This window comes from Neoarius graeffei, chromosome 26 (assembly GCF_027579695.1).
Source record: "Neoarius graeffei isolate fNeoGra1 chromosome 26, fNeoGra1.pri, whole genome shotgun sequence".
Lineage (NCBI taxonomy): Eukaryota > Metazoa > Chordata > Actinopteri > Siluriformes > Ariidae > Neoarius > Neoarius graeffei.
The window spans coordinates 52,439,791-52,462,469 of record NC_083594.1 but is presented as its reverse complement, the minus strand read 5'-3'; the positions used below and the strand labels follow the sequence as shown (position 1 = coordinate 52,462,469).

At 42.4% G+C, this 22,679-nt stretch overlaps 1 protein-coding gene across 1 annotated transcript in view; it reads right to left on the bottom strand.

Moving 5' to 3' along the window:
• Positions 1-206: 206 nt before the first annotated feature.
• Positions 207-22,679, bottom strand: part of sort1a (sortilin 1a) — a 32,774-nt gene continuing 10,301 nt past the window's right edge. Inside the window, exons 2-21 of the mRNA XM_060910856.1 lie at positions 20,175-20,234; positions 15,589-15,662; positions 13,732-13,834; positions 13,430-13,591; positions 13,208-13,281; positions 12,164-12,213; positions 11,917-12,044; positions 11,615-11,759; positions 11,227-11,382; positions 10,855-10,961; positions 10,161-10,263; positions 9,387-9,558; positions 7,884-8,074; positions 7,307-7,496; positions 3,282-3,398; positions 2,676-2,784; positions 2,473-2,585; positions 2,272-2,392; positions 2,151-2,187; positions 207-2,031 (exon numbers count right to left, since the gene is read on the bottom strand). Of these exons, the coding sequence (XP_060766839.1) occupies positions 2,167-2,187; positions 2,272-2,392; positions 2,473-2,585; positions 2,676-2,784; positions 3,282-3,398; positions 7,307-7,496; positions 7,884-8,074; positions 9,387-9,558; positions 10,161-10,263; positions 10,855-10,961; positions 11,227-11,382; positions 11,615-11,759; positions 11,917-12,044; positions 12,164-12,213; positions 13,208-13,281; positions 13,430-13,591; positions 13,732-13,834; positions 15,589-15,662; positions 20,175-20,234 (2,196 nt within the window). The 3' untranslated portion in view covers positions 207-2,031; positions 2,151-2,166. The remainder of the gene's footprint in view (positions 2,032-2,150; positions 2,188-2,271; positions 2,393-2,472; positions 2,586-2,675; positions 2,785-3,281; positions 3,399-7,306; positions 7,497-7,883; positions 8,075-9,386; positions 9,559-10,160; positions 10,264-10,854; positions 10,962-11,226; positions 11,383-11,614; positions 11,760-11,916; positions 12,045-12,163; positions 12,214-13,207; positions 13,282-13,429; positions 13,592-13,731; positions 13,835-15,588; positions 15,663-20,174; positions 20,235-22,679) is intronic.

Sequence of the window (22,679 nt, the reverse complement as noted above, 5' to 3'; positions counted from 1 at the left end):
GAATAGCAAAAGAGAGGCTGGTGAAGGAAACTGCTTATAGCTGCTATAAACAAGCACGAACTCGCTTGCTTCACGGATGTTCCATAAAGGTTAGGTATTTAAGGTTTGTTCGTGCATTGGAGTAACATTTTCACAATAAAATTGAAACACAAATTTGCCAACTATCGCTCCATACGACCTTCACACAAGAATAAAAAAAAAAATGCACATGAAATGTTTCTTTTTTTTTTTTTTATTCTGGTTGAGGGGCAAATAAGGGCACCAAGTGTTCTCAATCAAGGCTTTACATTATGTTTCCAAGACTTGGATTGAGAATTCAAACATTAAATGCAGTTATAAACAGTAGCTCATCTGTACACATTTACAGCACTGGAATTAAAACATTGTTTATTCCCCTTACATTCAAAGACAGGTGCTGTAAATTCTCTGAAATACCCCAGTAGCATAAAAATACTGATTAATCCATCCAGCAATCAAATACCGACACTCACTCGAGCTCCTCCCCAATCACATTTTGAAGTTGAATGTGAAAACCAGGGGCCCCTGAGACATGTACTGTATTTATTTAAATAAAAACCCATAAAACAAACTTTCACATCATGTTTGGGCAGACGCCCTCCTGACGAACTATACACTTAAGTCTATTGCATTGTTAGACTGACTGGCCTCTTGGGGTTCCCCCCCGACTGGCATTAAATCTGGAAAAAGTGACCCTTTATTGAGCAAATTACACACTATTGTTGTGCACTACTGTCGTGACAGTCCATAGCGTTGTAGTTATGATTAGAGTAATAATTTGAATATTATCGCTGCAACTATATACATTTGCCTTTGTATAGTAAAAACATAAGGTCTCAAACTCCCTTACTCATTTTGCTTAGCATAAAATCACTTACTACAAAATCAAAAACACCCTTCTCTTGTGCCAACAGGAGCTTTCTCTTTTGCCAGTGCAACACTGCTTAGAAAATCTTAGCTTATTTTACAATAAAACAAACTCCGTGGGACATGAGTAGAAACCTACAGTGCAGGTGTGAAAGTACCTTCGTCCAAGAAACTAACAGGGAAAAGCTAGAAGCAATTTAAACGGCTAGTCTTCCGCCCCATCTTGTGGATCATAATGAAGACGACTGACCATGATCACTCACCACAGAGCATATCCATTTAGCTTCGTCTCAACTGTACATACAGACACTCCTTGAACTTTAGCTTCGTGAACTGTTATTGCTTTGTAATATTGCTTGAACTTCTCAGGCTGAATCTTTCCAAATAAACATGTATATATTAAAATAAAAAGTACTGGCGTCATTCCCAAGTCTCAGGTCCTCAGAAGTTTCAGTTCCAATAATGGTCAAAGACGACTTTTTTGGGTCTCACTCCCAATCATATAACCTTTTGCATTTAAAGAAATACTTCAGTGTTTGACTTGATCTCTTTTTCCCCCTGCACTGAGAAACAGAAAAAGTCACTTATGCCAAACTCACTTACAAATGAAAGTTGAAGGGCAGTTGCTGGTGCATCAGTACAAGTTAATCAATTATTCAGTCCTTTTTCAGAAGGAAGGACGAGAAAATGATCACATTTAGTTTTGCGAGACCGATACCACATACATGCTCCTGTCTCCATGCAACATAACCAGAACTACATAATGTTGAAATGAGTTCCTTTCTCAGTACAGGGAAACATTTTAAAATTGTTGTTTGCTGTAAGCACATATTGGTTGAACTATGCTGGGGGATTCCTTTAACCAAGCTCTGTGACTGTTATGACCAAGATTTGCATTCAAGTGATAGGGTATCAACAATTTTTTCCAAAAAAAAAAAAAATCCAGTTCAAGTCTGAAAAGAATGAACATGTCTCAAAGGAGGGGGGGGGGGGGGGGGGGGGGGGGGGTCCACATAAAATAATTAAATTCTGCCAGTTGCCTCCTGTCCAGTGACTGGAAACAATTTGTATAAGTGTCCACTTCTCCCTGTCCTTCAGTAAACTGGTCCAGGTGGTCATTATCCCCACACAGGGTTTCAAGTTTACCTGCCACCAAACAGGGAAAGAGGACAGATGAATAAATCAAACATAACTGATCAAACACACGCCTCAAGAGGGCACTGCAAGGCATCCAAGATGCTCACAAGTAAGCTTTACGACACTACCTGAGAATTTCCCTCCTCAGTTTCCAGGCAAAAGGTCCTACAGAAACACAAACATGTTTAGAGGATAATCATGTTAGATTATTAACAACAAACAGCCCAAAAATCATGTTGGTCTTGATACCTCATCCGAGTCATTATTGTAATGCGTCTTGTCTGCCTCTGTTGTGTCCACATCGTCTACACCCTCAATGGCATTAGCCTCCACGTGCCTCTGCATCTCTGAATAACGGTGCACCAGGAACCTACATGCAACACACACAATATTAAAACTACACAATACAACTCAACTCCACCCACTTTACTTCCTTCACATAGATCTTACCTTCCTCCACACACATACTTCTTGACCAGCAGGATTCCAGCAACGGCACAGACGAGCAGAATGAGGACAACGACAGACACTACAGGAGCCACTCTTCCTGTCTGAGACCCTGACTGATAAACATGCTTCAGATAAGCTCACCCAGACATCTGGCTCCAATACCAGTAAACGCCAAATTGACATCAAACATACAAATCCCTCACCAGAAGCTCTGGACTCAGCAGGTTACTGACACACTTCTTGTTCAGGTCAATCAGTTTCCTCTCCGGCTGCGTGCCTCCCTCACACCGGTTTCCTGGGATCTTCCTATAACTGGACAGCACAGTGCAAAGCAGAAGCAACAACACAATGGTGTGATAAGTGAGGCTGATTGATTTCTCGCCAACTGGTATTACACAGCTGATTATAGGAGAAATTCACAGTGGAGAGACTGAGCACACATTGTCCAAAGTAAAAATGGCATCAGTATTGCGGTTTTTTGTTTTTAAATAAAAGGACAAGAACTTTGCTTGGTATTTGAGGAAACGCAGCATGAACTCATTTGAGCATTACAGACCGGAAACTCTTCAATCATGAATGAATTTCCATGATTCCAATCTGCCTTTAAGTCGGTCTAACAGTTTGCCCCTCATCATTCTCATACCATTGAACACCTTGTTCTAGAACGCACAACACGAATAGTGTCACTGTTGAGCTACACATGGTTCAGTCACATGAGAAGCTCTTATACAAAGAAAACGTAGGTGTTGCAACACTTGACTAACACACAAGCATTTTCTGACGATAATAAATAAAAACTATTGTAGTACCCGCTGGTTTGGAGTCGCTCTTTCCAGCCCTGCAGGCAGAACTCGAGCAATCGGCCCTTCAGCTCCGGCTGTTCCACGCACTCCGAGCTGTTCATGGCACGATAGTAGCCAAAATCACTGCGGGACAGAGAAAACTAGAAGTCACTGCTCTGTGAACCAGTTCAGTTTCAAATTCCCTCAAGGTGTTCCTGACGTATTGTTTTCACAAGCACGTGAAGTCAAAGTGGACTTGAACTTTGACCACCAAATTCTAGTTCATCTTTCAGTCCAAAGGAAATTTTGTACCAAAATTTGAAGAAATTCCCCTCAATGTGTTCCTGATACCGTACATTACATTGTCAGCAACCTTGACCACCAAAATCTAACCGGCTCATCTCGGCATTCAGTTGAAACTTTCTACCAAAATCAAAGAAATCTCAAGAACGCCTTGAGGGAATATCACCTTCATAAGAACTGGATGTTCATCCAACATAAAAACACAATGCCTCTGAACACAGCTGGTCACCAGCATTTTTGGGGGGGAACGACACACAGACAACAGTCTCTCTCGTGCTTTTCCTCAGTGGTGGTTTCCCCCCCCATTCGGGGATGTATTATCCACTTCATCAGCCAGTTTACAGTGGTGCTTGAAAGTTTGTGAACCCTTTAGAATTTTCTATATTTCTGCATAATATGACCTAAAACATTATCAGATTTTCACACAAGGCCTAAAAGTAGATAAAGAGAAACCAGTTAAACAAATGAGACAAAAATATTATACTCTGGCATTTATTTGAGGAAAATGATCCAATATTACATATCTGAGTGGCAAAAGTATGTGAACCTTTGCTTTCAGTATCTGGTGTGACCCCCTTGTGCAGCAATAACTGCAGCTAAACGTTTGCAGTAACTGTTGATCAGTCCTGCACACCGGCTTGGAGGAATTTTAGCCCGTTCCTCCGTACAGAACAGCTTCAACTCTGGGACAGTGGTGGGTTTCCTCACATGAACTGCTCGCTTCAGGTCCTTCCACAACATTGCGATTGGATTAAGGTCAGGACTTTTACTTGGCCATTCCAAAACATTAACTTTATTCTTCTTTAACCATTCTTTGGTAGAACGACTTGTGTGCTTAGGGTCATTGTCTTGCTGAATAGCCCACCTTTTGAGATTCAGTTCATGGACAGATGTCCTGACATTTTCCTTTAGAATTCACTGGTATAATTCAGAATTCATTGCTCCATCAATGATGGCAAGCCGTCCTGGCCCAGATGCAGCAAAACTGGCCCAAACCATGATACTACCACCACGGTTCACAGATGGGATAAGGTTCTTATGCTGGAATGCAGTGTTTTCCTTTCTCCAAACATAACGCTTCTCATTTAAACGAAAAAAGTTCTATTTTGGTCTCATCCGTCCACAAAAAAAAAAAAAAAAAAAAGCCTCCTGGCTTGTCCATGTGATCTTTAGCACACTGCAGACGAGCAGCAATGTTCTTTTTGGAGAACAGTGGCTCTCATTGCAACCCTGCCATGCACACCATTGTTGTTCATTGTTCTCCTGATCATGGACTCACAAAGGACCCCAGGGTAACTTTGAAGCAACCGAAGGCCTCCCTCACATTGGCTAATGTTAATCCATTAGCCAATGTGAGAGAGGCCTTCAGTTGCTTAGAAGTTACCCTGGGGTCCTTTATGACCTCGCTGACTATTACACGCCTTGCTCTTGGAGTGATGCTTGTTGGTCAACCACTCCTGGGGAGGGTAACCAGGGGCGGTTTTAGGAAATCTGAGGCTCTGGGCAAAGGACAATTTGGAGGCCCCCCCTCAACCCCAACCCATACATCTGTAATAATAATAATAATAATAATAATAATAATAATAATAATAATAATCTCATTATCTCTAGCCGCTTTATCCTTCTACAGGGTCGCAGGCGAGCTGGAGCCTATCCCAGCTGACTACGGGCGAAAGGCGGGGTACACCCTGGACAAGTCGCCAGGTCATCACAGGGCTGACACAGACAACCATTCACACTCACATTCACACCTACGCTCAATTTAGAGTCACCAGTTAACCTAACCTGCATGTCTTTGGACTGTGGGGGAAACCGGAGCACCCGGAGGAAACCCACGCGGACAACATGCAAACTCCACACAGAAAGGCCCTCGCCAGCCCCGGGGCTCGAACCCAGGACCTTCTTGCTGTGAGGCGACAGTGCTAACCACTACACCACCGTGCCGCCCCCAATAATAATAATAATAATAAATGAGATGATGAATCATACATACTGACGAACAATATTTATTGTGAACACATGGAAATGATTGAAAAAAACCCAATAAAGATCACTGAATATAAGCTGTGTCTGTGTCAGTAGAGGAGTGTGTGTCTGCCTGTCTGTCTATGTGCGCTGCTGTCGGTGTGCCCATCTATCAGTCTCATGGGTGGTGGTGGCTACAGTGGATGAGACCTGCACATTGGGTGGGAAAGCAAAGTTCTTAATTTGCACTGGACCTTTAACTATTTCAATTCTCTCTGTCTGTTAACTTTGCTGGCCATAAGGCTGGATCTTCACTGATAGTGACTATGGGGCTTTCACTTCTGCTAATCACATTAATGTTTTCAGCTTCACTCACCGATTCTGTGGCCGTGTCATCAGTGGATTGATTGCCTGCTTCTTCTTCTGGCTCATGCTCGTTGCGAGACGAGTTCATTTGTGATGCTGGTGGTATAATATCGATATCTCTACGACTACCACTGCAGCTAGCATAGCTGTTGGCAAAACCCAGCTCATTAGATGTGCTGGCCCTGGGTTCTTCTTCGGTGGAAGAACTTGTGTGGAAGAAGGTTGTTAATTTCGGTAGCTTTTCAACAAACTGTTCGCTATCCTTTTTCCTCTTCCTTTTCTCACTGCCACTTAGAAATCGTTTCATTCTGATTTTACTTGAACAAAACATTTTACGAGGGCTCTGCAGCTAGAGCTAGATGGTGCTGGTGCATGTATTCAGCCCGCTCACGTCGTTGCCTAGGTTACTTCATACACTACGGCTCTGAGAAAGAGCGAAGCCAGATAGCTGTGTGGGGCATGACGTCACATACTGGTGGTTTTGCTTGTGAATCTAGCTGTAGGATTACATGTGAATCATGCTTTATTGCTTTTATTATTTTCGTAGCAATGTGGTTCATGTCGAGTGGAAAATATGTATAATCACAATGAATTATTACATAGTAAATGATTATGTATAGCATGCAGGAAAACAGGAATACCGTAACGCGACGACGAGGCCCCTGATTGGACGAGGCTCAGGGCAATTGCCCGACTTTGCCCAATGGAAAGACCGCCTATGAGGGTAACAATGGTCTTGAATTTCCTCCATTTGTCCACGATCTGTCTGACCGGATTGGTGGAGTCCAAACTCTTTAGAGATGGTTTTGTAACCTTTTCCAGCCTGATGAGCATCAACAATGCTTTTTCTGAGGTCCTCAGAAATCTTTGTTCGTGCCATGATACACTTCCACAAACGTGTCGTGAAGATCAGACTTTGATAGAACCCTGTTCTTTAGATAAAACAGGCTGCCCACTCACACCTGATTGTCATCCCACTGATTGAAAACATCTGACTAATTTCACCTTCAAATTAACTGATAATCCTACTTTTGCCATTCACAGATATGTAATATTGGATCATTTTCTTCAATAAATGACCAAGTATAATGTGTGTGTCTCATTTGTTTAACTGTGTTCTCTTTATCTACTTTTAGGACTGTGTGAAAATCTGATATTTTGGGTCATATTTATGCAGAAATATAGGAAATTCTAAAAGGTTCACAAACTTTCAAGCACCACTGCATTTACCATAACAATTCTCAGTAATTGGAAGACCCCAGTGATTTTACAGCATTACCTGTATACAAGTTAACCATTCATTTAAAAAAATTTTTAAATAAAATGCTGTGAAAATAAATACAGCCATCTTGTTCATGACCTTTGAAATCAGCAGCCAGACAAAGTGTTTCTAAACTTCAGCACCACTGGACTCTCACCACTGGAAGTCATCCAGAGTGCAGGGACACGATGTAGACTGCTTGGTGACGACGAAATCCCTTGCATTTCGGCACACAGAGTCTTTGCGAAGCCGTAAGTATTTTTCTTTATATCCCAGCAGACAGCCATCGTTCAGGTTGCTGGTGTTCTCCGAGTGGGCGAGCCACTGCACGTAATCCTCCTCCCCACCTGCAGAGGGAGACGGAGAGAAAGGGCCAGAGTGTGTGTGTCAAAGATGAGTGAGGAATTTAAAGCATTCCCAAATACTATAAAAACACAGACACAGTCGACTGCAAAGCAAATGTGTTCACTGGCTTAATCACAGCCTCCAAATACGTGAGAAACATTTAGTAAAGTGCACAATTCTCCTGGAGTGAAAAATGACATGACTGGAGATGTAAGAGTACTTAATATATGCAACAACGGTGTTCATTTACAGAGGCAATTTAGTTTTAACAGTTCTTTTAATCGTATTTGCACTCTTATGCATGTACTGTATTTACACATGTGGAGAGCTCTTCTGCAGCAACAATGCAAGTAGGTCTCTCACACACACACACACACACACACACTCACATTCTCTGGACAGCAGCTGGCGGAAGTCTATCGTGACGGACACTAAGTGCTGGTTAAACACCGGCTGTCTGAAACCCCACAGACTGAGGCTCAGGGACCGAGCCCCGGGCGCCGAGGCCAAACCCGTGAAGTACAGCGGCGTGTCCGTGAAGTTGTACACATGCCAACACTGGCCCTCGTCCGTGGAGAACCTGATGGCGAAAGATAGCCCCCAAAACAAACACCCACAGTTGAACAAGAACAGGATGAGAGTTACACATTTACTAATCAAAAGAAAAAAGCACTAAGGTTTAATCTTGGCCTCAGTTTTCAGCTCACAGCACAGTCATGAGCCAGAATGCATATCCGTTCAACACTGATACACACTTAATTTAACTGTTTTAGGACTTTAACAAAAAGGTTGATTATAATAAAAGTCCAGTTCTCATCATGTGATCTTGACTTATTTTAGCCCATTTAACTCCTTTTCAGTCAGTCAAAGCGTGCAGAAAACTTGTTACTTGTAATAGAAAACAACTTCTGTTTGTGCAAGTTGGGAAAAATAGTTTTTTTTTTGCACAAATTCAGCACAAACTTGACAGTTTCATAGTGATGCAAGTTTTATTTTCTAGTTTCTTGGGATTGTTGTGACACAAACTGATTCTGATCAGTGAGAAGCTGCTCCTATTCGGTCTCATTTTCACCAGGGTGTGTATTAGGATCAACTTGAGCGTTTGAGCACGAATCGGCCACCGTTAGCTGCTTCTTTTAAACCAGAGCTCTGCAAACCGTCAACTGTGAACAAAAGAGCTTCTGTTAGTCCGAATAAACCGCATCATCTCAAGCTGCGACACACTGCTGAGCGACTTTCACACAGTGCCACCATCGCAGATAAATAACGCTCAGTAACTCCTTGAGTCTCTGCTTCATGCATCTGATCTTTAGTCCTTCTGTACTTAGCTTTTCTATAAACTTAACAAAACGCATTCTCATTGTTCCATTTTAATGTAAATGAACAAAAAAAATAAAAAGGTTTGAGTTAGCAGTGAACACATGACAGGCAGAATGCTATTGCATCATAAATTACAAGAGCCAATCATGTTCCAATATGCAAATACAACCCATGAAATAAAAAGGGAAGGTGATGAAAGAGATGAAAGGGGCAGGGCAGGTTCACAATTTGCATATTCATTTTTTTGACTGAAAGTAAACGTGAAAACGTGATGTTCACAAGAAAATTACTTTTTTTTTTGCAATTTTTTTTTTTTAAAGAAAGTGAAATGACGCAATGAATATAAAAATAGAGAAAAGCTAAAAAGTACACATTATTAAAGAGAGACTCCAAACTGTTCTCTTTGAATATCATTCAGAAGAAAGAGGCTGTGTGCACCTTCGTTATTTATTGCCAAAGTGTTATATGCCACCTTTTTTGCCATGGCAGCGAATGATACCCCACACCACTGTCTTTCTACATCATGGAGGCATTTTTGTCCTTTTGCACCAAGTTTAAGCCTCAGAACTCACTTGATCTGCGAGATGGGCTGGATGGGGTCGTGTTCCACAGCCACCAGCAGTCCTCCTGAGTCCAGGATGGTATAATGGTGCGGTCCCTTTAGCACTCGTGCCCATGTGTACCCGCCGTCATCAGACACGTAAACATCAGGAGACAAGATGGACACGGCATCCCCCACGCTGCCTGAGGTAGGATACATTCAAAATCTACTTCTAAGAGCTTGAGTACCATCTCAAGGTCCACTAAAAGAAAAACAATTTGCAATTTTTTTTTTTTTTTGCGGCAGAATCAAATTTATGAAGGGTGACTCATGAAAAAGCCTATTCTATTACTCGAAGATTGCAAGATTCATGAGTTGCCTGGAGAAAAGGACATGAACAATATTGCAAGTGGGCGGCACGGTGGTGTAGTGGTTAGCGCTGTCGCCTCAAAGCAAGAAGGTCCTGGGTTCGAGCCCCATGGCCGGCGAGGGCCTTTCTGTGCGGAGTTTGCATGTTCTCCCCGTGTCCGCGTGGGTTTCCTCCGGGTGCTCCGGTTTCCCCCACAGTCCAAAGACATGCAGGTTAGGTTAACTGGTGACTCTAAATTGAGCGTAGGTGTGAATGTGAATGGTTGTCTGTGTCTATGTGTCAGCCCTGTGATGACCCGGCGACTTGTCTAGGGTGTACCCCGCCTTTCGCCCGTAGTCAGCTGGGATAGGCTCCAGCTTGCCTGCGACCCTGTAGAAGGATAAAGCGGCTAGAGATAATGAGATGAGATGAGAATATTGCAAGTGCGTGCGGTACCGTGAGCAAGAATGAGACCAACAGCCCTGGGTTCGGTCAGCGGCAGCATCGGCACGTTCAGCCTCATCGATGTGCTGTAGGAGGCGTGAATATGCAGACTGCACTATAGCACACACACACACGCACACACACACACACTTCCTTCATGCAATATCACAGACTTGCCAGCTCCAACTATTAAATAAACATGCTGTTCACAACCCTCATCATGTTGAGGGACATAACCATCATCACACAGTTCCTCGAGGCACAGGTTTTGAGATGTGTGAACTGTAACTCATTTTTAATTGTTTTGAGAACTGAACACACGTGCACTATTCTATCCTTGTATAGTTATGACGAATCAAAGTTTGTGCAGGATGCTATAATTTCAGACTCCGTGTTTTTCCTCTTCTACATGCCTGGACAGAGAACTCCTAATCCTGGTTGGTGGAAGGGCAAGTTAAATGACGGCAACAGAATGAATTCTGGCGTCTCTACAGGAATAAAATGCTTAAAAGAGGATGTAGATCTATTACTACTACTATTACTACTACTTCAAGTTTCATCATGAATTTACTCTGGCACTGTGCCAGTGAAGAAGGCACGGCCAGAGTCCTCAGGGACAAATGTTTCAAGTCTACACTCAAAACTAACTGTGCATCCACTCTTCGTTTGATATACAGGAAGTGCGTGTGGTTAAAAGGACTCTCACCATGTCCGGATCCTTTGCAGTGGAGTCACACTCTGCATTCCAGGGTTTCTTCAGAAGCCTCCAATTTCCTCCCTGATTGAATGTTATCACTGTCTGAACAGAACCATCTGCACAGACCAACACACACCAGCTTACAATCACAGCCCAGTACGCACACGCGCTCCTGCTGCAGAGCTTTTAGAAAAGAGCGCACAGCAGATAAATCAGCACACCTGATACAAAACAGACCAAGAATGCAAGTAAATAAGAAGTGTTTTCACGTATTAGTTAACTGAAACATTTTTATAAAAACAAATAACACTGGCTATTTTATACCAAATATACCATCAAGAACTTCCCATAAGCACATGCTACTTTCGTGGGTGTGTGTACCGTGAGCCAGCACGCTGGTCATGTAGACGCCCCTGAGCGAGCTGACGACAGTGAAGTCCGTTTCACCGCCTGTGGACGTGTAAAGATGGCGCTCGAGGGACTTTGAGAAGACAATGCCTCGGGAATCAGATACATAGATCATACCCATCCCTGAGTCTGGAGAGGACAAGAGGAGCAAGAGATTGACAGACAAAACACATTCAACTTTACACCTCCTCAGGTGCAGCTAAGGATACAATACAGGTTTCAGATGGAAGTGCATGTGTGCACAATTTATCTTTTCAGAAAATACATTGTGCAGACAGCGCAAGAGTCATAAAAATGGGACATGAATAATCCAGACTATGATGACCCGAATCTTACGAGCCTCCCCCACCCCACAACTGACCTCCAGGTTCATCCACGTGCATAAACACCATGTCGTCATTGGCAGACAGTATGGAGTAAAACTGATCATGTCCCACATCAGGGAGCTGGGCCATGTCCCAAACCTCACCCTGATCCACAGACACGTGAATCATGCGCGTCAAGCTCTGAGAAACAGAAAAAAACAATTAAAAAAAAAAAAAAAAAAGCGCACCCAAATGCCTTCACATTCTCCAAATTATGTTTTGCTGTAACTATAGGGATATTATGGGTTAACAACATAGGCAGACAGACAGGCCCACCTCCAGACACACCCACACGTACCGTTGCAGACATGACGGAAGCAAAGAGAAAGCGGCCGCCCAGCCCAAAGGAATAAATCCTGCTCCCTATAGTCTTAAAACTTCGGCCGAAATTCGTGGTCTTCTTCAACTCCAGCATACCCCTTTCACCTTACAGTGAAAAAAACACACACACACACACACACACTTTATAACAGGGACAAGACAACCAGTTGTGTATTTTGATACATGAATAATTTTTTTCTTGGCAATATGAGAACAAGACTCACTACAGGAACCGTTTGGGTTTGTGGTGAAAAACAGAGCGTCAGCAGTCCCCCTAAAACACACATCATAAAATTCCATCAACCCTCGAGACTGGACATTGAACGCTTCCTGGTTAACGCGTCCTTTTAGGCAGTTTTAACAGGATGTTATTGTGGTTTTCACATGCTCACAAAATGCCTCTATGCGCTGTTTTATAAAAAGGCTTTACATTTCAACAGTATCGAGTTCCTTCGCCTGATCCATTTCATTATCTTCCCAACATTCCTCACAACGATAAAACCAGCTTTTCCCTCCGTCATCAAGGGCGTTTCTGAAGCATCCACTTGTAATTACGACTTGCAGATCTACAGAAATTTGTGTTTGAAAACGACCAACAGAAAATGAATAAAACTTTTACCAGCTTTGAGACGGAGTGGATTTACAGTTAAACTGCATAAAAAGCAGAATAATATCACTCACTAATATACACTACCGTTCAAAAGTTTGGGGTCACTTTGAAATGTCCTTATTTTTGAAAGAAAAGCACTGTTCTTTTCAATGAAGATCACTTTAAACTAATCAGAAATCCACTCTATACATTGCTAATGTGGTAAATGACTATTCTAGCTGCAAATGTCTGGTTTTTGGTGCAATATCTCCATAGGTGTATAGAGGCCCATTTCCAGCAACTCTCACTCCAGTGTTCTAATGGTACAATGTGTTTGCTCATTGCCTCAGAAGGCTAATGGATGATTAGAAAACCCTTGTACAATCATGTTAGCACAGCTGAAAACAGTTGAGCTCTTTAGAGAAGCTATAAAACTGACCTTCCTTTGAGCAGATTGAGTTTCTGGAGCATCACATTTGTGGGGTCGATTAAATGCTCAAAATGGCCAGAAAAATGTCTTGACTATATTTTCTATTCATTTTACAACTTATGGTGGGAAATAAAAGTGTGACTTTTCATGGAAAACACAAAATTGTCTGGCTGACCCCAAACTTTTGAACGGTAGTGTAGGAACGAGATTTACACCACTTGTCTTGCTGTGTGTGCACGCACGCGTTACCATTTGACCAGACACACTGTGTAATGAATCATCTTCCAATGGAGCCCAAAGTCCATCGAGAGCCACAGGTCATACTGCAGGAGGAGCAAAGCGTTCACAGGAGTGTAAACTCTCACACAATGTGGGAACACAAGAAAAACGAAAAGTGGAGAAACAAATTCCAAAACTAGTAAATAAACAACTGATCGTTCAGCCACTCATCCTGGAGATTCCACAGCTCACCAGTGTGCTAATCACGGCGAGTACGCTGCTGTTTTCCGGGTTATAAGTGACCTGCATCAGCACTTGGAAGGGCAGATCGGAGGGGCTGAAACTCTTCCCGAAATCCAGCGAGCGTAAAATTCTCGAGCCTCTTCCTTCAGACACAAAACCTGTGAGGATCACCTGGAGAGGGGCAAAAAGAAGCCACCACAACCTGACACTTCCACACAAGCTTTTCCTCTTAACAGTGAATTCAGGCGAAGAACAGAATGAATCATGAATACGTTACGGTCATCCAGGGTCACGAGGAGTTTCAGGCTCACCTTTCCGGAGTTGTCCGGGCAGATGGCGATGCCCAGGTGCGTCATGATGAAGGTATTGTTCAGGAGATCCGTGACATCCTGGAAGGACTTCCCATGGTCTTCACTGGGACATAAGGTTATTGTTATTATCATCATGGAGGGATGGTAACGAAAGGATCCTTGAATCATTTGCTTATTCAAAACCAGGGCTTTGAACCGGTTCAAGGGACGAAAACCAGGAACTTTTTCTATTTCACATGGAACAGAAACGAAACCAGAAACTTTTATTTTTTATGCTCCGGAACAGAAACGCTTATTAAAAATAATGGTAACCGGTTAATACCGGTTTTTATTTCGTTCCTCAAAGTTTCCGTAGCCTACAAATGAAAAAAAAGAAGTCATTCTTCTCCTGCACAAGTTTCTATGACCCGCTGGGGTTCACTTCCTGTGTGACGTTCGCTGACTGAATGGAGGGAGCGGGAGGGTGGACTACTATCACGTCTCCACATCTTAAATAAGAGGTAAATATTGCAGTCTATCGTTATTCAAAAACATCAATTTCAAACACGATATCAATATATTTGTCCACGTTAATGAGAGGCTCGCGAACATTAAGGCCCAATCCCAATTCTAATTTCTACCCCTACCCCTCCGCCTTCCCCTCCGCCTTCCCCTTGGCCCTTCCCCTTGAAACTGAGCTACAAGGGATAGGGCTTGAAATTCAACCCTTACGTATTGGGATAGCCCTTCAACGATCGCATACGTCATCGCGTACCTCCGTCAGCGTTTACGTTAGCAAAACGCGACGCGTCATTGGCTGCGACCAGCCGCTACAGTCAGAGCCAGAGGCAGAAATCTCTGCTGGCAGGGTGTGATTTGTTAACTAACACCACTGAATGGGATATCTTTGGCGCTTCGTGCACCACATCCGACAGAATGAGGTGTCAGAACACTCATGTAAACAATAAAAGCGAGAATAACAGAACAAAACATACGCAGTAAAGCAACCGAAAACAATACTCACTCCCAAAGCTTTTTAGCAGCAGCTTGGATTTCAGAAATCGCTGCTCATTCTCAGCTCGAAAGCGAATCAAGCGGCGTGTTTCCTCTGGATAACAACTTAAAACACGTAAATAATGGAGAAAATACATTTATGACAATCTTTCGCCGCGGGAACCGCCATCTTTCTGAAATCCTCATGAAATCTCGCTGAAATCCGCATGGCATTGTGGGAAATCACTCAAACCCCTTCGTTCGGAGTCTGCTCCAGGAAAATCTCCGTTTGGAGGGGTACAGAAGCCCTACGCCTTCCCCTACCCCTCCGCGTTAACTGGGATTGGGATGCCCCTACCCCTTCACGTGAACGCGCAAAATGGAGGGGAAGGGCTAAGGGGTTGGTCCAAGGGGTGAAATGGGATTCGGCCCAAATGACGTTAACCTCTGTTAGCCTATCAATGCATAGGGCCTGACTAGCCTTTGGTAACACACTAAACGAATTATCTTTCATTTTTGGCACTTTTTCTGTTTGTGTAGATGGGAAGACATACTGAGAATCCAAATCGCCAACATTTGAAATAATAATTGTTTTGAATTATTTCTTGTCTTATTTAATGAAGGTTGTAATAGAATTAGCCTACATTTGGCTTAAGCTGGATGAGACGGAGACATAATTTTATAGCCATTTGTTAAACAGCTGACAGGGAACGTAATTAACCGTTCCAGGAACAAAATTTTTTTGTTCTAACCGGTTCGGGAACGTCTGTTTAATGGTGGAACCCAAAACCGGAAACGTTAAAATTCCGTTTCTGTTCGGAACGAACCAATAGGAAAAAAATTCTGGTTCAAAGCCCTGTTCAAAACACACAGATACACACTTACCTCCTGTAGAGTTTGGGCTCACTAACTTTGAACATGAGCAACGGCACCTGATATGTAGTGAGGACCAGCAGCACCTGCATGCAGGAAACACAGCCACATACACACATTTAAAGAAAAGTTGGATTTTGCTGGACTGTAAAGAATGGGGGAGAGACAACACCACCCCTGCAACTTAGAGAACACCACAATAGCACTTTATTTACTTAGTTTTTGGGGGTTTTTTGGTCATTTTTCTACCTTTTACAGAAATCCTTAGTGTGAAACATAAGTGAAAATGTTGCATGTCTGCTGAGTGAGGAGATGTGATTAAAGCTGGGGTTCCCCGCCTCCCTCTCACGACAGTCATTCGCATTGCCAAGACCTAATATTTGGTGGATTTTGAAAGCATCCACTGCACCAGTCTTGGTTGAGTTTAACTGAATGCAAAAAACATGTTTCCATTTCATTTTGGAAAAAAAGCATTGCTTTATCGAATTGTCCGAAAAGCCATCTCATGCAAGCGTAGAAACTTTTCTGCGATATTTAAATTTTTTTTTTGCAATTAACATATTTAAAGGTTGCAATTTCAAATTATGCATTAAGCACGTTAATGGAAACCACCTCTCGTTGAAAACTCAATTTTATTTCACGACAATAGAATTTAAAATAAGCAACTGAACTTTCTGGCCTCTTCGGATCGCAGCCTTACGGGCAGGCAAAAACCTGATACACAATTTTTTTTTCTCGTGCTAACTTGACTCTGCCAACCTGTGGGTATGAGGTCATTCGTCTCAAAGCTGTGTGACTCCAAGCCCAGATGTGTGTGTGAGTGAGAGACGGTTGTGGAGAAGGTCAGATGGTGAGTGCAGTCTGCTGTTAGCTGTGCACCGAGGCATTTAATAGAGTCGCCTCCTCCCCCAGCTGGACAGACAAACAGCACAGAACACTGGCTTTTAGAAAACTGCTTCTCTTACAACTTTAAGACTTGGAGTTTTAACTCCAACATGCACTCTTTCTACCCCGACAAATCACCTTTGGTCAAACTGCTGTTTCAGATAAGACACAAACTCGAAATCTATCCCCTGATAAAACCCCTGTTTATTTAAAAAAAAAAAAAAACCCCACCAGTACCTCATAGGTTTTCCATAAACATTCCTTATTTTCAGAGCTGAATTTTCAGCACTGGAATTTTGCTGACTAAACGACGATGTCCGTTCCTGTCTCTCTGATATGGAGCAGTGGTCGGTGCCCGATGTCTTTTCGGAAAACAGCCAGTAAGAATTTGAAATCCGATTCGCCCCGGGTTTTGCGATTCTGAATGGTCGCATACCACAGAATCAGAGCATGAAGCCAAACACAAACACGCACTCGAGAGAACTGCGGATCTCTCGCAGCTCGAGAGGAAGGACAGCTTTAAGGGCGAGACAACTGCGAAATCAACGTCCTCCACTCAGGTCATGTTTGACTCTCCGCTTCACTCCTCACTATTCCTGTTTCATTTCACCAGCAGGTGCACGTCCACGTATTTAAAAAAAAAAAAAAACACAACACCACACACACCAGTAACACCTGAAGCCATAAACCCCCAGACTTTACTACCATGAGGCCAAACAGGGTCAGGACTTACCTGAACAATCCTTGAGACACAAACCGAAGGTCAGAACTTAAGTGAAAGCTCAAGCACGTTAAACGTGATTTAATAATGATCCTCCTAAGGCAGGGGTGGGCAATTATTTTTTCCATGGGGCCACATGAGAAACAGAAAACTTTGTGGAGGGCCGGACCAAAAGGCTGAACTAAATTCTGCATAATATTAATTGTATTTCTTTATATAAAGCAGTAAATAGCATTGTTTTTACAAGCTGCTAAGACTGGTAAGAGTATGGAAAAAAACGAGGTTGCCTTACAAAAAATGTCATTTATTCAATCAAATTTCCCAAAACAATGGTTAACAAAATGTGAACGTTTGTACCATTTTTTTTCAGTCACATTCACCCCAAAACACAGACATCACAATATTGTCTTTCTACTCCAAATATCAAGCAAGATACATCATATTATAATAAATGATGCCCACATTTGTAGTCTACACTGAGTGCAGAATTATTAGGCAAGTTGTATTTTTGAGGATTAGTTTTATTATTGAACAACAACCATGTTCTCAATCAACCAAAAAGACTCAAATATCAAAGCTGAATATGTATGGAAGTTAGTGGGGCGTTTTTAGTTTTGGCCATTTTAGGAGAATGTGTTCAGGTAACTTTTACTGTGCAGAATTATTAGGCAACTTAATAAAAACCAAATATGTAGCCATTTCACTTATTTATTTTCACCAGGTACACTGATATGACAACTCCAGATTTGCAAATAAACATATCTGACATTCAAACACAAAACAAAAACAAATCAGTGACCAATATAGCCACCCTTCATGAGGACACTCAAAAGCCTTCCATCCATAGATTGTCAATTTCTTTATCTGTTCACGACCAACATTGTGTGCAGCAGCAACCACGGCCTCCCAGACGCTGTTCAGAGAGGTGTACTGTTTTCCCTCTTTGTAGACCTCACGTTTTATAATGGACCACAGGTTCTCTATGGGGTTTAGGTCAGGTGAACAAGGGGGCCATGTCATTTTTTCACCTTTCAGACCTTTACTGGCTAGCCACGCAGTGGAGTATTTGGACGCATGAGATGGAGCATTATCCTGCATGAAAATCATGTTCTTCTTGAAAGATGCTGACTTTTTCCTATACCACTGCTTGAAGAAGGTTTCTTCCAGGAACTGGCAGTAGGTCTGGGAGTTGAGTTTGAGTCCATCCTCAACTCGAAAAGGTCCAACAAGCTCGTCTTTGATGATACCAGCCCATAGCAGTACTCCACCTCCACCTTGCTGGCGTCTGAGTGGAGCTCTGTGCCCATTACTGATCCAGCCACAGGCCCATCAAGAGTCACTCTCATCTCATCAGACCACAGCACCTTAGAAAAATCAGTCTTAAGATATTTCTTGGCCCAGTCTTGATGTTTTATCTTGTGTGCCTTACTCAGTGGTGGTCGTTTTTCAGCCTTCCTTACCTTGGCCATGTCCCTCAGTATTGCACACCTTGTACTCTTTGACACTCCAGGAATGTTGCAACTCTGGAATATGGCAGAACTGGATGCTAATGGCTGCTTGTTAGCGTCACGCTTGATTTTCCGCAGATCATGTGCAGTTATTTTGCACCTTTTTTTTTCCCCCCCACACGCTTCTTTTGACCCTGTTGACTATTTGCAATGAAACGCTTGATTGTTCGGTGATCACGTTTCAACATCTTCGCAATTTCAAGAGTGCTGCATCCGTTTGCAAGACATCTCACAATTTTATAATTTTCAAAGTCTATCAGATCTCTCTTCTGACCCATTTTGCCAGAGGAAAAGAGGTTGCCTAATAATTATGCACACCTGATATGGGGTGTTGATGTCATTAGACCACACCCCCTCTCATTACACAGATGCACAGCACCTGACGTACTTAATTGGTAGTAGGCTTTCAAGCCTAAACAGCTTGGAGTGGGACAACATGCATTAAAAGGATCTTGTGGTCAAAATACTCACTTGCCTAATAATTCTGCACTCAGTGTAATCACCTCATTTGGTGTTTTTCAGTTTTTTATTTGTTCAGTGAGAGAAATCTAGTCTCTGTTGGTCTTCAACGAGTGCATCAGAGTCAGGTTGAATGTCTGAGGTGGAGATGCGAAGCACAGCTGACAGATGATCATCAGTCGATTCGGGGTAGTAATCAGATCTTTTTTTTATTAAATTCAAACAATTATTTTCTATTAACAAAATCACACCTCTGAAACTATAATCTAAAAAGAAAACTTCTTAACTTATATACAATATATGTAAAATGGAAAAAAAATGAGGGGTTTATGAAAGGATAACTTCTATGAATGTGTACAGTATATTTGCATGGGGATTGTTTATATACGGTATTTGAGACATTTTTGTAACAAGGACCGTTCATTCTTAACAGCAGGCCATGAAGGGGGGGATTTGGCATATCGACACTTGTGTAAGTAATATTTTGTAAAAATAATGAGATTATTCACCAAAAAGTAGGAATCAGATCTACAGATTGGCTCGGGCTGTGGCGCCTGCTGGTGACGTCACACTATGTGATTGGCTGGACCGTTTGAAGGATGACGTACAAGTTTGTGGTTGGTCTGGACAAATTACGGAAGTAGTTATCGCGGGATTAGGTTTCGTGGGATTTCATGTCATGTTTGTCGCGCGCATTGCGTTTTTGTTGAACACAACTTCAAAATATAAGCAACGCACATTCAGTCCATGCATGAGGTAAAATTAGAAAATACGTTTGTATTTTTTAATTAACCTTACGCGGGCCGGTCAGAATGAACCAAAGGGCCGGATGCGGCCCGCGGGCCGTAAAATGCCCAGGTCTGTCCTAAGGTATTTATTTATTTTTAACAGAAGCAGTACTCTGGCATGAAACGACTTGGGATTGTTCAAGGCACTGCGTGTGTGTTGTACGCAGAACAAGGCTTCAGTAATCACAGAGGAGCAAATGATCTGCGATGGCAGAGGTACATAAAACAAACACTCACCCCTGTTCCGTCTCCCACCCAGGCCAGAGACACCGAGCCAGAGACGTCACTGAAGACACGCTGCAAGAAACACAGGGACACAAAGGCATTAAAATGATGGCTTACACTTCAGCACACTTATAGCTCATGCTGTGACTGTCAACACAACAGTTCCACACACGACTAGACAGGAAGCACATAGTACAAGGTTGGTGTGTATCTGGTGAGGGTTCACTCTGGAGTTAGTGTGGTAACAGCCACCGGTGACGAGAACTTGTTTTATTTTCTGAAAATCACAACGAGACACAAGTTCATTGCACTTTTAAAAACAGTTATGTGATCTGATCCCCTCAATTAATTATCAAAGTCCTGAAGCTCCATCCCCACAAACCAGACGCTGAAATACACAGCAGGGAGCCTCTGTGTGTGTGTGTGTGTGTGTGAGAGAGAGAGAGAAAGGAAGAGCTGAACCCCCTCCTTTTTGCCACTGGGTTCACCATTGGAATGTCTTTTTTTTTGTGTGTGTGTGTGTGTGTGTGTGTGTGTGTGTACACACCACATTTTTGTCTGCTTGACACACTGAGAACAGGAGGGAAGAAGGGAAAAAAAATGAACATCCACTCATGAGAGAGAAAAAAAAAAAAAGAGGCATAAACTGAAAAACAAACAAAAAAGACAAACAGAGAGAGAGAGATATTCAGGCAAACTGACAGACCAACTGGGAGAAAGAGATTAAAAGGATGTCTGTTTCAGAAGAGTGATGGACAAACAGGTCGATAGCCAGAGTCTGAGGACAAACAGGTAAGCAAACAGACAGAAACTAAGAGGACCGATTAAAAGAACTAATCTATTAACAGGCTACTGGACAGACAGATAGATAAACTGATCGAGACGGACAGAAAGACAGACTGGCAGGTAAACAAGATGCGTGAGCAAGTAGACAGACAAATAGACAACCAGACAAAAGAGAAATAGACTGAAAGACAGATTGACAAAACAACCTATGGAAATTGAGAGAGAGATAGATGGATGAATGGACGAGAGAGTGCGAGAGAAGGGGAAGAATGAATGGAATGGAGGTTTAAGAGACATACTACAAATTAGGACACCACAGAACACACACATACACACCCCTTTACAGGCCACATGGCCCCGTTAGTCCCACTGTCTCCAAGGCAAAAAGCCTTCACAGCATTTCTGCAATTCCAGATTGTTCCCCAAGGACACACAACCTCTCAAACTCCATCTTTACACACAAAATTCAGGTTTGTATTTAAATGGATGAACTTGTTGCCATAAAAAGCAAATTAAAAAAAAAAAAAAAAAGGCACGTTTGGAGAAGGCAGTGGAAAGCCAAGGCAGTGTTCACTCTATCCAAGTGTGAACAAAAGTTTCCATGTTTTGCAACGCAGAGTGGTTTTTACCTCCCTGTCTCCTGCGACCCGTCCAGTTCCTCGGACAGCACGTGCGCTCGGCGTGCTCACAGCACCTGCATCAAATCTCCTGCCAGCACTACTTTTCCAGAACATTCTGTTTTATGTGCTGTGATCGACACAGCCCGTCTCACCTTCTCCCCACTGAAGGAATCAAACAATATAAAACCTATAGAGACTGGAGAGGGGGGAACGGGATGGGACAGGACTGGACAGGATTTGTGTTTTATGAACAGGAGGAATATTTGGACTCCAATATCAGAATTAATAAGATCGATGAACCCAGCAGTCAGCCAGCCATGTGCTGATAAAAACCCTCATCAAAATCCTAAAATTATTTCCTACATTCTCTTAAAACAAAAAATCTGAGCTCCAACTTCAATAAGAACAGACTTGAGAGAATAAAAAGAACCACAAAAATGATTGCAGTTTCTCTCACACACACCTCAAAAAATTAGAATACCATGAAAAAAGTTCCTTTTTTTCATAATTTAATTCAAAAAGGTAAACTTTCATATATTCTATATTCATTACATGTAAAGTGAAATATTTAAAGCCTTTGTTTTAATTTTGATGATTATGGCTTATAGCTCATGAAAATCAGAACTCCAGTACCTCAAATTATTAGAATATTTCCCAAGATCAATCAAAAAAAGGATTTACAATACAGAAATGTCCAACTTCTGAAAAGTATATTCATTTCAGGGGCGATTTCTCAGAGACAACAAGGGAAGCCGAGCTTCCCCTAAAATTCTCTCCCCAAACTGCGGCGTCTACGACGTTGAATTCTCATTAAAACACTAACTTGCATAACATAATATATGCCCAAGATTGTATTTATGTTCATAACTATCCTGTAACTTATTTGAGTGATGTCTGACGAACTTGCAGTTCGCTACGAGAATCACGTTTGCTGCCAGGCTGTAACCTTTCTTATTTCAATGGGCTCTATGGACTGGCAGCAGTGTTGTCAGATTGGGCTGTTTTAAGTGCATTTTGGTGGGTTTTGAACATATTTTGGGATGGAAAACGTCAGCAGTATCTGGCAACACTGACTGGCAGCCGGGTATCCGTTGCAGTCTATGAGACGGCT